The sequence below is a fragment of the Chrysochloris asiatica genome, unplaced genomic scaffold (genome assembly GCF_000296735.1).
Source record: "Chrysochloris asiatica unplaced genomic scaffold, ChrAsi1.0 scaffold00071, whole genome shotgun sequence".
NCBI classification, from domain to species: domain Eukaryota; kingdom Metazoa; phylum Chordata; class Mammalia; order Afrosoricida; family Chrysochloridae; genus Chrysochloris; species Chrysochloris asiatica.
In genome coordinates this window covers 8266551-8281471 of record NW_006408589.1, presented here as the reverse complement: position 1 = coordinate 8281471, position 14921 = coordinate 8266551, and the positions used below count along the sequence as shown (strand labels likewise).

Here is a 14921-nt window from a genome sequence, read left to right as displayed (position 1 = left end):
CAAGTGACCACAGTACAACAAACTGACACACGAATGGTACCAGTGCCAATTACCATTCAGTTGATTCTGACTCATACCGCAGTCATGTGTGTCAGGGTAGAACTGTGTTCCATCAGGTTTTCAGTGGATGGTTTTTTTCAAGTAAATTTCTAGGCCTTTCTTCCAAGGTGCTCTGGCTAGGCTTGAACCTCCAATATTTCATCTAACAGCAGTATGTGGTAACTGTTTTGTACCCAGTCCTGCAGGATAATGCACTGGACCACAAGTTCAGTTTGAACTGCAAGGCTGGCTGTTCAAAGCTACAGCCACACCTCAAAAATACTATACAGGGTCGCTATGAGTCAGAACTGATTCCATGACACTTAACAACAGCATAGTCCCCAGAAAATATGGATGACTGGTCTCATCACCCCTGACTCTCTGTTCCCATTTGAATGCTTTCATTCACACATTCAACAATGAACTTACTATTTTGTGTTAGACACAGTGGTAGAAATTTGTGATACAAAGATAAAAATGATGTTCCAGTCCTCAAGCACTCTACAGTCTAATGAAGAGGACAGAACTTTACATAATTAGAATAAAGGTAATTATAACAATAAGAAGTAATGGAGCTGGGGGGCCCTGGTGGAGTCAGAGACTTTCTAGGAGTGTCAGTTGAAATAAGACATGGGGGGCTCACTAGGAAATCACCAAGAGGGAAGGAGGTGAGACTCAGAATCTGCTACAGCACATAATTATGCAAGTACAAAGCAGCAGAAGTGAGAAATTACAAACACACAAAGCACTCGTTCACATTTATCACACAGCTACTTCCAACTTGTAAAGGACCTTACCTGATCAGTACAAAGCTTGATACAGTAATGTCAGCAATGGGCATCTACCCTGGTATGTGGGGATTTGCTCACCATGAGGAACGAGAATTTACTCTCCATTGATGTGTGTCAAATGAGTTCCCTGGCATTGTGGAATACTTCGTTGTTTCAAAGTAAGCCAGCCTGTGGTTGGAGAGGTGGCACCTGTGATAGGTGTCTTGGGAAAGCCATGCTACAGGCAGGATTTATTAAGGCATAAGGCATGGCTCATGCAAGGGGACAAAAATGAGTGTAGAGCTAGGGACATGGGGCCTACCTTACATTATAGGCTACAAGTGCCCCAACAACTCAAGGTAACTTTTCAGACATAGATGTTTAATTAAGGACTCAGACAGATTCATTATCTTATTGATTAAATGCATGCAAACCCTACAGCTGTTCGGTGGCAGAATAAAACTTGAGGTTATCAAGAAAAGAACTCATTTTCAGGGCCACATGGAAAAAGTAATTGTCTTCTGTGTGTCACGGCTGTGCTCATTTAAATCCCAGGAGGGAGATTCTCCTGGAAACTCCAGCACTGTGCTTGTACAAACCCTGTCCCCGGTGAGCACAAGATGCTTTTGTTGAATGTTTATTGCAGTTATTTGGGTACAGAATCTCACTAAGGGCTTGGGTGTCTGTTTGTTTTCAAACCCCATCTTTATGAAAGATTTGACCCTATCAAACACTTGTTCACATCCATCCAGAGACAGAACACTGATGCAATAGGTGACTGTGATCAGTTCATCAGTGTACAAGCGAAGTAATAATTTGATTGCTCACTTCTATAAAAACCAGTTGCTGTTGAATTGACTCTGTCTCATGGTAACCACACATGTGTCAGTGTACTTGAGAAAGAACTGCTGGAGAACTGTGCTCCAGAGGGTTTTGAGCAGCTGATTTTTCAGAAGTAGCTCACCAAGCATTTCTTCAGAAGTGCCTCTGGATGGATTCAAACTTCTAACCTTTCAGTTGGCAGACAAGTATATTAACCATTTGTTCTACCCAGGGACTCCTCATTCTAAATATTGCTGTTGTTAGAAGCCATGGAGTCATTTTTGACTCATAGGGACCCCATGTACAGCATTCTAAGTGGACACCATAATTATATTGAGAAGCCCACCAGGTTTGGATGAGCCGCTACCAAGATAGAGCTCATGCTGTCCCCAGAGCATAGTCTTTGCCAGACAAGTTCAATCTGCAATGACTTTGCACTGACCATCAAACCAAAAACCAAACCCACTGCCATTAGGTCAGGTCCAACCTGTGTTACTATTAAGTGCCATCAAGTTGGTTCTGACTCACAGTGACCCTGTATGGGTTTCCAAAGAGTGTCTGCTGGGTTTGAATCACCTCATTGTGTTTCAAGTCGACCTTGCGGTCCAGTGCTTATCCTACAGCATTCAGTTTTTGAGACTGTAAATCTTTATAAGTGCAGACAGGCTCATCGTTCTCTGGAGAAGCTGGTAGGTTTGAACCACCAACCTTGCAACCCAACAGTTAAACCATGGGACTACCAGGGCTCTATTTACACTAACCACAATACCCTTTTACTTGCAGGGGGGTATGATGGGAATGACGTGGAGTTCATGTGGCTGAGAGGGAATGACTCCGTGCGTGGGCTGGAAAATCTGCGGCTTGCTCAGTACACCATCCAACGATATTTCACGTTAGTCACCAGGTCGAAGCAGGAGACAGGTAACCTGTGTGACAAAATGTACAAAGTGAAAATAATTGAACTGAGGTGGAGCGTGGTGCTCAGAGTCATAAATACCATCCTTTCTCCATTTGACGCCTTGTGAGTTCAGGGGCCCCTCAGTGGGTGGGGATGAGGGTTAGGTTTGGGCTTGGCATCTGTACCTGTTCTACACCCAGGACCTAAACGGTCCACTGACAAGCAGACCTCTGGGCCAGCTCTGCTACAATGCAACATTTGCCTCCGGATGTGTTGTATTTATCGCTCAAATTCCGCAATTCCCCCATGCATGAAATCCATTGTTCCTAACTGGAAAACTGGTTCTCTGCCCTTAGGGAGGCGAGGGGGGTTGTGGAATAAGAGCACAGTTCACCAGTGAAGACATCCACTGAACCCATCATCAGCACAACCAAATCTAAGTGGTCAGGAAGGAAAGATTTGCTCACTTCACTGGGCGAGTTGAATCTGAGTTTTTTAAATGGATATTTTCAAAAAAGATGTGATCTCATGATGATATTAAGAACACTTATTTTCATAAGCATTTACACTCTGAAAAAAAAAGTGTTTTGTGTTTTAATGGAGCTTGTTGTTGTCATTGAATCGGCTTTGACTTATGCAGGCCTCTGTGTCCAGTCTGTGCCAGCCTCACAATTGGTGGTATATCTGAACCCATGGCTGCACCTCATTGAAACTTTTCATCACTTTTTCTGAGTGACCTTCTGCTTTACCAAGCATGATGTCCTTTTCCAGCACTTGATCTTTCTGACGCTATGTCCAACGTTGTGGCTGCTGCTGTTATGTGACGTCCAGTCAGTTCTGACTCATAGTGACTCTGTATAGGATTTCAGACACTGTAAATCTTTATGGGATCAGAAAGCTTCATCTTTCTCCCACAGAATGGCTGGTAGATTCAAACTGCTGACCCTGTGGTTAACAGTCAACCCATAACCCACTTTGCCACCAGAGCTCCCATGTCCAAAACAAGCAAGACAAAATCACACCTTCCTCACTTCTTAGGAGCGTCTGGCAATGTCTACCCCACAGCAAGGTCATGAGCACATTAAAATTAGAAGCTAAACACTATGCAGAGAGAAGACTAGAAGGAAAGATGATTCTTCCCACTATTCTTATTTGCTGAAACTAAAGTAATTAGCAAGCATTACTTTTATAAAGTGTAGTTGATTATGATTTGGGCTGCTAACCTTAGGGTCAACAGTTCAAAACTACCAGCTGTTCCGTGGGAGAAAGGTAAGGCTTTCTGCTCCTGTAAAGATTTACAGCCTCAGAAACCCTGTACAGGGTCGCTATGAGTTGGAATCGACTCCACGGCACACCACCAACCAACCAATCAACTGTCATGAAGGGAGCTTTAGTGACATAGTGGGCTAAGCATTGGACTACTAACCTTCTGGTCAGTGGTTCAAACTCACCAGCCACTCCCAGGGAAAAAGATGAGGCTGTCTGCTCCCATAAAGATTTACAGTCTCTGAAAACCTAAGAAGCAGTTTTATTTGGTCTTAGAGGGTCATTAGAAATCTGGATCAACTCATTGGCAATGTGGCTTGGTTATTTTGTACTTTGATAATGGGCAAATGAATATGCTTTATTTGTTGTCAAACAATAGGTTCATAAATTGGAATTATAGTTGTCAAGTTTTACCGAGTCTAGATTTCTTTCTTTAGTTCATGCAAAAATGATTTCCATTTTCAGAATTATTTCATTCCAGTTAGCACACACCTACTTCAGATACAAAAGAGGACTGTTATTTGGTCAAATACTAACAGTGTTCTTTAAAACTTAGACCTCAAAAACAAGGAAATGAAACAGGCATCATAGAATAATAGAAGGTCCCTGGAACAAAGGTTCAAAGACCTGGTTTTTAATCTTGCCTCTGCCATAGACTAAGGATCCTTTCACAAATTAAATTATCAACTTGTACAGGTATTCCCCACCTTTTGATAGTTCACTTTATACCACATCACTTTTACAAAAGATTTACATTAGTACCTGTATTGGATAGCCAAATGAAATCTGAAGAGAATTTTCACTTTCTTGAAAAAATATAAAAAGCTAAACAGGCATTCATCATTTGTTTGCAGTGAACTGTTGAAGGGGCATCATGCACTCTGAGCAGCTACAGTTGTGACCCAAAGCTCCTTCCCCGCAAACTATATTTAGCTTCTCAGCATCAAACTGCCATGGCTTTAAACTGTGCCTGGGAGCATCATATGTTACTGTTATTTTAGGCTTCATATGTTATTTTGCAGGTAATTTGAGGGGTCTGAAAATGCTCAGCTTTCCCAGATAAGTTGATGCTAACAGCTTCTTCGTTTATGCCATTTCATGTCCTGATATGGCACTGAAGCATACGCATTGGACTTCTAAAGGCAAGGTCAGTAGTTCAAACCCACCGGCCACTCCTCAGAAACCCTATACAGGATCACTATGAGTCGGAACTGACTCAATTGCACTTAACAACAAGCTTAAGGAAAAAAACACTACTTTCATAAAGTCGAGGAAAACTGTAAAGTCATGTTATTTTTTTTGTTAAATTACCCTGCAGAGGGTTTCTGAGGAGCAACTGGTGGGTTTGAAACACCAACCTTGTGGTTAGCAACCCAGTGCTTATCCTACAGCATCACACCAGGACTCTTATCATAAATATTGTATCATATAATAAAAATTATTTAGCCATAGATAAAGAAATGTCTGTGAGTCCCTGAAGGACGTCTGGTCGCACAGTGGTTAAGCACCCAAAGTACCAGTGCCACCAAGGGAACAAAGACCTGTCGATCTGCCTGGAAAACGCTATGGGGCAGTTGTACTCTCTTATATAGGGTCACTATCAGTCAGAATTAACTCAACAGCACAAAAACAACAACCTGAGACCCTCAAATCTATTTCTAGGGTCCCATGTAGTTCTAAAATTATAGGAATAATACATTTTATTCTAGCCTATAGAATAATCGATCTCTCCAGAGATGTTTCTTTTGTCTTAGCTAGTCAATGTTACCATTTAAATTTCAGACTTTAATTGGGGATGCTCTTTTCCACTACCTTTATTCCGCAATTCTACCCTGGACCTGACTTTTCCTATTCCCAGAGGAGGATATCTTCATGCTCTATCCAGCCAACTGCTGGTCACTACTGCTCTCTCTGCTATTTGCTCACCTCCCTTTAATACAGCTACAGCTTGGTACTCTATCTCATGGGTATTTGATGCTAGCATAGCCTATTTACCACACGGAACTCCACTAATGATGACTCTCTATTACTTACATCCTTCATATCTCGTATAAATTGATCATTTCCTAAGGAAAACTCTGAAGTGCTATGGGACTCTGAGGTGCAATCTGAAATCATCAAAAATTAAATTACTTGTACCATGACTAGTCTTCATTCAGCAAGTATGTATTGAACAACTGCTTTGTGTCTGCACAACTGAACGATTCACAGTCTGCCTGCAACAGGTTCACAGTCTAGAGAGGTAGAGGTCAAGAAACAAGCAGTTATAATGTTGTAGGTACTTTATGATAGGGAGAGGCATAAGAAGAGGATCATGGGTAAAAGGGGCATCAAAAACCCTATAAATCCATTGTATGCAATAGCAATTCCTTTTCTTAGAACCTTAATGGCAGTACTTGATTGACTGGAATATCCACTAACTAGATTTTGCAGCAGGGGTGATGTGACTATGTTGCTGTTGTTATTAAGTGCCATAGAGTCAGTTCTAACTCATAGAGGGTTTCCAGGGAGTGGCTGGTGGGTTTGAACTGCCACCCTTGTAGTTGGCAGTCCAGTGCTTATCCTACAGCACCACACTAGGACTCCTTAATGTGGTTTACAACCCATAGGTAAACCACAGTGCCATGGGAGCAGACATGATTTCCATATCTTGCTTACCTTACCAGGAAATTATACAAGATTGGTCTTGCAATTCGAACTTCGGAGGAATGTCCTTTATTTCATTTTGGAAACATATGTTCCCTCCACTTTCCTGGTTGTGTTATCCTGGGTTTCATTTTGGATCTCCCTTGATTCAGTTCCTGCAAGAACCTGCATTGGTAAGCCGCTCCAACAGGAAGTTGGGTTATTGGGTTATTGGGTTATTGGGTTATTGGGTTCTCCTCCCAACCCCTTCTACCTTTGCTCATTATTTTCATTGATATTCACAGGGTAATTCCTGAAGTTGATTTCTTGAGAGATTATTTGATGAAGGGAGAAAGAGAAAAGGAGAGAGAGTGAGGGAAAGAGTGGGAAAGAAACAGAGAGGTAGAGAGACAGAAAAAGAGAAATGACAGAGACTTAGAGATAAAGAAAGCAAGAGCAAGAGACTGTTTTAGGAGTTGTGCAGTTTTAAACTTATATTTTACAGTGACACAGAAAGAAGAAATGTGATTAGATGGTTTATTGTCAGCTATTTTGTATGCTGAATATCTCCTCCCCCTAGACAAAACACTTTGGAAACCATATCATTCATATCTGTAAACAGTGGGCAAATGAACCACGTTCCAAAAGGTCCCAGATCTTTCAAAATGTGGTATGTTCTATTTCTGAGTCTTGTCCTGCCAGGTCTAACTTGGAAGGCTAACTGGCCACTAATGTGGAAGCATCTTCTGTTTGGTTCCCAGGCGTGACCACTGTGTTGTCAATGACCACACTGATGATCGGAGCCCGCACTTCTCTTCCCAACACCAACTGTTTCATAAAGGCCATCGATGTCTACCTGGGGATCTGCTTCAGCTTTGTGTTCGGGGCCTTACTAGAATACGCAGTTGCCCACTACAGCTCCTTACAGCAGATGGCAGCCAAAGACAGGGTAAGAGTCTTGAGGGCCCTGCATAAAATGCATCACTTGTACCATACACTGGTCTGTGGAGATGAGCTGGACCTGCACCTGCCCTCCAAAGATCTACTTTTCTCCAATGATTTTCAACCTTGTTTGTGTTGGAGGTGGCTTCTGGAAGCCATGCCAAACCTTGACAGAGCCCACTTTAATCACCAAGTACAATGAGATATTAATATATTTGATTATCCAACAAAAAATCACTGTTTTCTGTATGCACCATAAAATCACAACCACAAAACACAAGCACCCAAGAAAAACCCAATAGCAAACCAAATATGACCAGCTGTTTATAAGTTTCAGATCAATATATATTTATGATGTAATCCTTTGGTTGCATTCTTATATTATTAAATCTAATAAGTAATGGTTTACTGGAAAAAAATGTACTAAAAATTAGATTGTGACAAATGTATCTGTTAGCATATTTTACTGCTAATTGAAAAAGACTAACATTATTTAAGGAGCCATGGTAGTGCAGTCTCTTAAATGTCGAGTTGCTAACCATACAATTGGCAGTTCAAACCCACCAGCTGCTCCAAGGGGGAAAGATGAGGGTGTCTGCTCCCATAAAGATTTACAGCCTCAAAAACCCTATGGAGCAGTTCTACTCTCTTCTGTAGGGTCGCTATCAGACAGAACTGATATAACAGAAGTGGGTTTGTTTAAGTCATTATTTGAATTAGCAGTGAAGCACCCTGGTCCAGTATTTAGAATCATCATACGTGTTATTACTTATTGAGCATATATTATGTCCTTTAAGATACAGTAACAATCCTTTTGCAAATGTTATATCATTTTAAATGATCACAAATACCCAGGGTCTTAGTCATCAGAAATACATTTTTATGGGAAATAAATAAAATCTAGTGCTACAGAAATACCACAAGTGCTTTGAAAAACAGAAATTGAGTCTCTCAAGTTTGGGAGTATGGAAGTCCAAATTCAGAGCATTAGCTCTGAAAAAGCAGTCTGTGTCTCCTTTCAGCATCTGTAGGCTCAGCTTCCTGTGGAGAGCTCCAGGTGTCTTGGCATCAATCTTTCCCTGATCTAGGAACTTCACAGAGCAAGGACCCCAGGTTGAAAGAACAAATTCCACTCCCAGCTGTTTTTTCTTGGTGGTAGTATCTCTCCTCTTGTATCACTTGTAAGATGAAGGTTCTGCAAAGCACATTTTTGTGATTCTCCCTTATGTCAGATCAGGATCCTGATGGATAGAATTAAGGCTGGTGTGTCATAAAATGAGGAGAATCAACTGCAAACATCTATTAATCATTGAAACATGAAATGTACAAAGTATGAATCTAAGAGAATTGAAAGTTGTCAGAAATGAAATACATAAAGATCAATATCTTAGGCATTAGTGAGCTGTTCAGCAATCATATGGTTTACTATGCCTGGAATTAGGTCAAATTGAAGAGAAATATTGTCACATTATTGTCAAAAAAGAACATTTGAAGACCTATCTTGAAGTACAACGCTGTCTGTGGTAGGATAATATTCATGTGCCTACAAGGGGGATCAAGGAGCCCTGGTAGTGTAGTGGGTTACAAGTTGTGCTGCAAACCACAATGTCAGAAGTTTGAATCTACCAGACATTCAGCAGGAGAAAGATGAAACTTTCTGCTCCCATAAAAAGTTATAGCCTAAGAAACCCTATACAGAGTCTCTGTGAGTCAGAACTGACTCCACAGCACACAACCACCACCACCACCACCAGGAAGACCAGTTAATGCCACTGTTATCCAAATTTGCACACCAACTACTAAAGCCAGTGATGATGAAGCTGAAGAATTCTGCTAATTTCTTCATACTGAAATTGATCAAACATGCAATCAAGATGCATTGATCTTACTGGTGATTAAAATGCAAAAGTTGAAGCAAAGAGGAAGGATCATTAGTTGAAAAATATGGCCTTAGTGCTAGAAATTATGTTGGAGATCACATAATAGAATTTTTGAAGACTCATTTCAACAACATAAAAGGTGACTGTACACATGGACCTTACCAGATAGAGTACACAATAATCAAATTACTACATCTGTGCAAAGAGAAAGTGGAAAAGCCCACTGCCATCGGCCAAAACAATGCCAGGGGCCAAGTGTGGAACAGAACATCAATTGCTCATATGCAAGTTCAGGCTGAAGCTGAAGAAAATTGTTTTGCGTCTATTTAAGTCCATGCAAGCCAAAATATGATCTTGACTATATCCCACCTGAATTTAGAGACGATTTCAAGAACACATTTGATGCATTGGACTCTAATGTCTGAAGATCAGAGAGTTATGGAATGACATCACGAACATTATACAGGGAAAATCCAAAAGGTCATTGAAAAGACAAAAATGGATGTCAGAAGAGTTTCTGAAACTGCTGTTGAAAGTAGAGAAGCTAAAGAGACTAAAAGAAATGAGGAAGAAAAAGAGTTGAACAGAACATTTCTAAGGACAGCTTGCGAAGAAAAAGACAAATATTATAATGAAATGTACAAAGACCTAGAGTTATAAAACCAAAAGGTAAGAACATGCTCAGCATTTCTCAAGCTGAAAGAACTGAAGAAAAAAATCCAATTCTCCACTTGCACTGTTAGAGGAATCTATGGGCAAAATATTGAATGCTACAGGAAGCGTCAAAAGAACATGGAAGTAATATACAGAGTCACTGTATCAAAAAGAATTGACCAATGCTCAGTCATTTCAAGGGATAGAGTATGGTCAAGAACCGATGGACATGAAGAAAGAAATCCAAGCAGCACTGAAGGCACTGGCAAAAAAACAAAGTTCTAAGAATTGACGGAATACAAATTAAAACCCTTCGACAAACTTATTTAGTGCTAGAGACACTCACTTGTCTATGCCAAGAAATTGGAAGCTACCTGGCCAGTGATGGGAAGAGATCCATATCTGTGCCCATTCCAAAAGAGGTGATCCAACTTGGAATGTGGAAATCATCTAACAGAATCATTAATATCATAATCAAGTAAAATTCTGCTGAAGAAGATAATTCAAAAAAGACTGCAGCAGTATATTGACAAGGAACTGCCAGAAATTCAAGCTGGATTCAAAAGAGAATATGGAACTAAGGATATCATTGCTGACATCAGATGACCTTGGCTGAAGGCAGAGCAAGCCAGAAAGACGTCTACTTCATTGACTATGCAAAGGCATTCAGTTATGTGGATCATAACCAACTATGGATAAAGTTGTACAGAATGGGTATTCCAGAACCCTTGATTGTGTTTTAGAGGAACCAGAACTGAGTGGTTAAAATCAGGAAAGATGTGTACCAGGGTTGTTTCCTTTCACCGTTCTTCTCTATCTATAGAAGTCCTGGTAGCATAGTGAGTTACAAGTTGATCTGCTAACCACAATGTCAGCAGTTCAAATCTACCAGCTGTTTAGCAACAGAAAGATAAGGCTTTCTGCATCCATAAAAATTTATAGCCTCAGAAACCCTATACAGCAGGGGTGGGTAACCTTTTTTTCGGCCAAGGGCCATTTGGAAATTTATAACATCATTCATGGGCCATACAAAATTATCAACTTAAAAAGATTTGTGGCACTGTGGGTTAATGCACCAGACTGCAAAGCCATTTGAACTGCAAGGTCAGTAGTTCAAGCTCACCAGCTGTTCCTCGAAAACCCTATACAGGGTCGCTATGGGTCAGAACCGACTCGACGGAACTTAACAACAACATATTTGTTCAAATATTGAATTAACTCATGTAGCATTGTAGGATAAGCAATGGACCGCAAGACCATTTGAACTGCAAGGTTGGTGATTTAAACTCACCAGTCAATCCTTGAAAACCTTATGCAGGGTCACTATGTGTTGGAATCGCCTCAACGGCACTTCACAACAGTGTGATGGCTGAAATTGCAGTTGTTTTAGCAGGACCAGACCAAATGATTTTGCAGACCTTATATGACCAGCAGGCCAAATGTTCCCCACCAGGATCACTGAGTCAGAACTAACTCTGTGGTATACAACCACCTCCATCACGAAACCTTTATATTGAGCAAACAATCCAAGAAACTGGATTATATAAAGAAGACCATGGCATCAGGGTTGGAAGAAGACTCATTATCAACCTTCAATATGCAGATGATACAAACGTGCTTGCTAGAAGGGAAGAGCCCTTAATTCTTCTCGGTCTATAGACATCCTGGTAGCATGGAGGGTTACAGGTTGATCAGCTAACCACAATGCCAGCAGTCATCATATCATATTCATTGTCTAAACTTCACTTGACGATCAAAGCCTGCAGCTTTCAATCAACATTCATGAAAGCAGCAGTCAAGAAATCAAATGATGTATTGCATTAGGCAAATCTGCTGCTCAAGACCTCTTTAAAGTGTTCAAGAGCAAAGAGGATTAAGGTGTGCCTGACCTAAGCCATGATATTTTCATCATATCATATTCATGTAAAGTTTAGACAATGAATAAGGAAGATGAGAAAATTGATACATATGAGTTGTGATAATGGAGAAGAAATATGGAAAGTACCATCAACTGCCAACAAACAATCAAATCTGTCTTGGAAGATGTACAACCACAATGCTCTTTAGAAGCTAGGATGGTGAGACTTCATCTCTATTACTTTGGACATGTTATCTGGAGGACCCAGTCTCTGGAGAAGGGCATTGTGCTTGGTAACGTGGAGGCTCAGCGGAAAAGAGGAAGCCCTCCCCAACAAAATGAATTAGCACAATGGCAGCAGCAATGGGCTCAAACATAACAATAATTGTGAAGATGGCAAAGGACCAGGCAGTGTTTCATTCTGTTGTGTTTTAGGTCGTTAAGAGTAGGAAGCAACTCAGTGGCACCTCACAACAACAACATACTTATCCCAATTTTACCATTGATGAATCTACCATTCAGAGAGGAGAAAGAACTAAACCAAGATATGATACCTTAGTAGTCTGGCTCTCTGACTTCATTATATATCCCACAGCTATATTGGAGAATGACAACTCCCTGGAATTACAGTGAGTGTCATCGTTCCAGTTTGTATGGCAAAGTTATTAAAACATTCCTAATTTCTATTATCTCTCATCATAAATTACCCTATCATCCACCCTGGAACACAGTGGAATTCATCAAACACCTACTAAATGTTTTACATAATTTATCACACTTAATCTTCCTATCAACCTTATGAGGTAGGTACTAATATCATCAACATTTTTCAGGATAAGAAATAGAGTCTTGAAATGATTAATATGTCTAAACTTTTACCATAGTGAGAGGCAGAATGTGATTTTGACCCAGGTCTGCTAACTTCAAAGCCTGAGTACTTAACCATTATATTGCTCTGTATGCCTACAGTTGTTGTTGTTGTTGCTATGTGCCATTAAGTCCGTTCTGACTCATAGTGACCCTGTATTGGGTTTCTGGGAGCAGCTGGTGGGTTTGAACTGTCGACCTATAGTTAGCAGTCCAGTGCTTATCCTACAGCACCATACTAGGGCTCATGTCTAGAGTAGACAGTAGTTCTTCTTTGCAATTTACATGCTGATGACCTAGAGATATTGTTACTTTTGTTGTTTTCAGGTGTCATCGAGTCGATTCCAATTCATAGCGACCCAGTATAGGGTTTCTGAGGAGCAGCTGGTGAGTTTGAACCACTGATCTTGTGGTTTAAACCGACCTTGTGGGCCTGCGCTTATCCTATAGTGCCACACCAGGACTGTTAGCTCTTAGCAGTCAGCCCGTAACTCATGGCAACCCCATGCACAATGAAACAAGGCAACCCCATGCACAATGAAACAAAGCATTGCCCTTAAAGCTACGATGGGGAGACTTACACCATCCCTATGCCTCGTTGAAAATCAGACCATTGTTATCCTTAAGATTTTTGGGTTTTTGCCTATTGACTTACATTTGAAAGGAACCTTGGTAGTGCAGTGGTTAAATGCTGCTAACCAAAAGGTCAGCAGTTTGAGCCCACCAGCTGCTCCATGGGAGAAAGATGTGACCATCTGCTTCTGTAAAGATTTACAGCCTTAGAAACCCTCCGGGGCAGTTCTACTCTGTCCTGTAGGACCACTGAGTTGGAATCCACTCAACAGCAATGGGATTGACTTTTTTGGTTTGATTTTTTTGGAAATCAAATCTTCCTACTCTAGGAAGAAAGTCCTGACAATCTACTTAGTCTGGAAGCTCTGCTAAAATCTATTTAGATCATAGTAACACACAAGCCTCCACTAACGGACAGATGGTGACTGCATATGAGGTACATTGGCCAGGAATCGAACCAGGGTCTCCTGCCTGAAAACCAAGAATTCTGCCTCTGAACCACAACTGCCTACAGTCTGGATAACAGAACTGCTAAAGCCTGGCTTACCAGCCAGTTTCCAAAGCATTGAATGCCACTCTCTATTAAGCCTAATTATTCAATACTTAGGTCTCTAAACTTATTAGTTCATTATCCACTAATTTCTTTTGCTGAGTCAAGTCTTTCAAGCTAACTGCCTTGTCTCTAAACTAGGGGACAGCTAAGGAAGTAGAAGAAGTCAATATTACTAACATCATCAACAGCTCCATTTCCAGCTTTAAACGGAAGATCAGCTTTGCCAGCATTGAAATCTCCGGTGATCAAGTTGACTACAGTGACCTGACAATGAAAGCCAGCGACAAGTTCAAGTTTGTCTTCAGAGATAAAATGGGCAGGATTGTTGATTATTTCACCATTCAAAACCCCAGTAATGTGGATCGTTGTTCCAAACTACTGTTTCCTTTGATTTTTATGCTGGCCAATGTCTTTTATTGGGCATACTACCTATATTTTTGAGACTCTAATCTTGAAATTTTTCATCTTCAATGAATAAGGTAATGATGACATTGTAATCCAAATATGTCCAACCCTAACCCAATGGTCCGCCAAGTAACTAAAATAAAATTTGAGTATTTCTCTGGGGGGAAAAAATGGCCCCCAACCGTTATTCTAAGCTCTGTAGAAACCCTAGTATTACAGGGAGTTTGGATAGAATCATCAGCTCATTCCTCTTTTAATTTTATGAGGTACGTACCTGCAAGCCCAAGACTACAAACTTACTCAGGGCTGACTATTTAGTCAGAGGTTCCCTGGGTTTCATTTTTGTTAGTTGCTGTGGAGTTCATTCCAACTCACAGTGACCCATATGTGCAAAGTAAGACGGGTCTTCAAGCACATCACCGGGCTTTTCTTCTGAGGCACCTCTGCTTGGGTTTGAAATGCCAACATTTCAACTGGAAATTGAGCCCTTAGCCATTTGAGCCACCCAGGGACTCTCGTTTACATTTACCTCTTATAGAAAAAGTGGGAGAGGGACCATTCCATGTATTAGGTAACGTTCAAGTGCCAGGGGTTGTTACTAAACTAATAATACATGGTATTTACTGAAGTTCTGCCGTGCTTATAAAATGTACTATTGACTGTTTTGAGAATAACATTTATAATTTTTTTTTATTAAAATAAAATGTGGGCCTGTGTCAATTCACTGGAAATCACTGCATTAACTCAGCTCCAAGATGAATATTATTTA

At 40.7% G+C, this 14921-nt stretch overlaps 1 protein-coding gene across 1 annotated transcript in view; it reads left to right on the top strand.

The window, feature by feature from the left end:
- GABRP (gamma-aminobutyric acid (GABA) A receptor, pi) overlaps positions 1-14485 on the top strand; it is a 36598-nt gene extending 22113 nt beyond the window's left edge. Inside the window, exons 6-9 of the mRNA XM_006864819.1 lie at positions 2415-2552; positions 6462-6614; positions 7182-7369; positions 13886-14485. Coding sequence (XP_006864881.1) covers positions 2415-2552; positions 6462-6614; positions 7182-7369; positions 13886-14188 — 782 coding nt within the window. The 3' untranslated portion in view covers positions 14189-14485. The remainder of the gene's footprint in view (positions 1-2414; positions 2553-6461; positions 6615-7181; positions 7370-13885) is intronic.
- Positions 14486-14921: the final 436 nt, after the last annotated feature.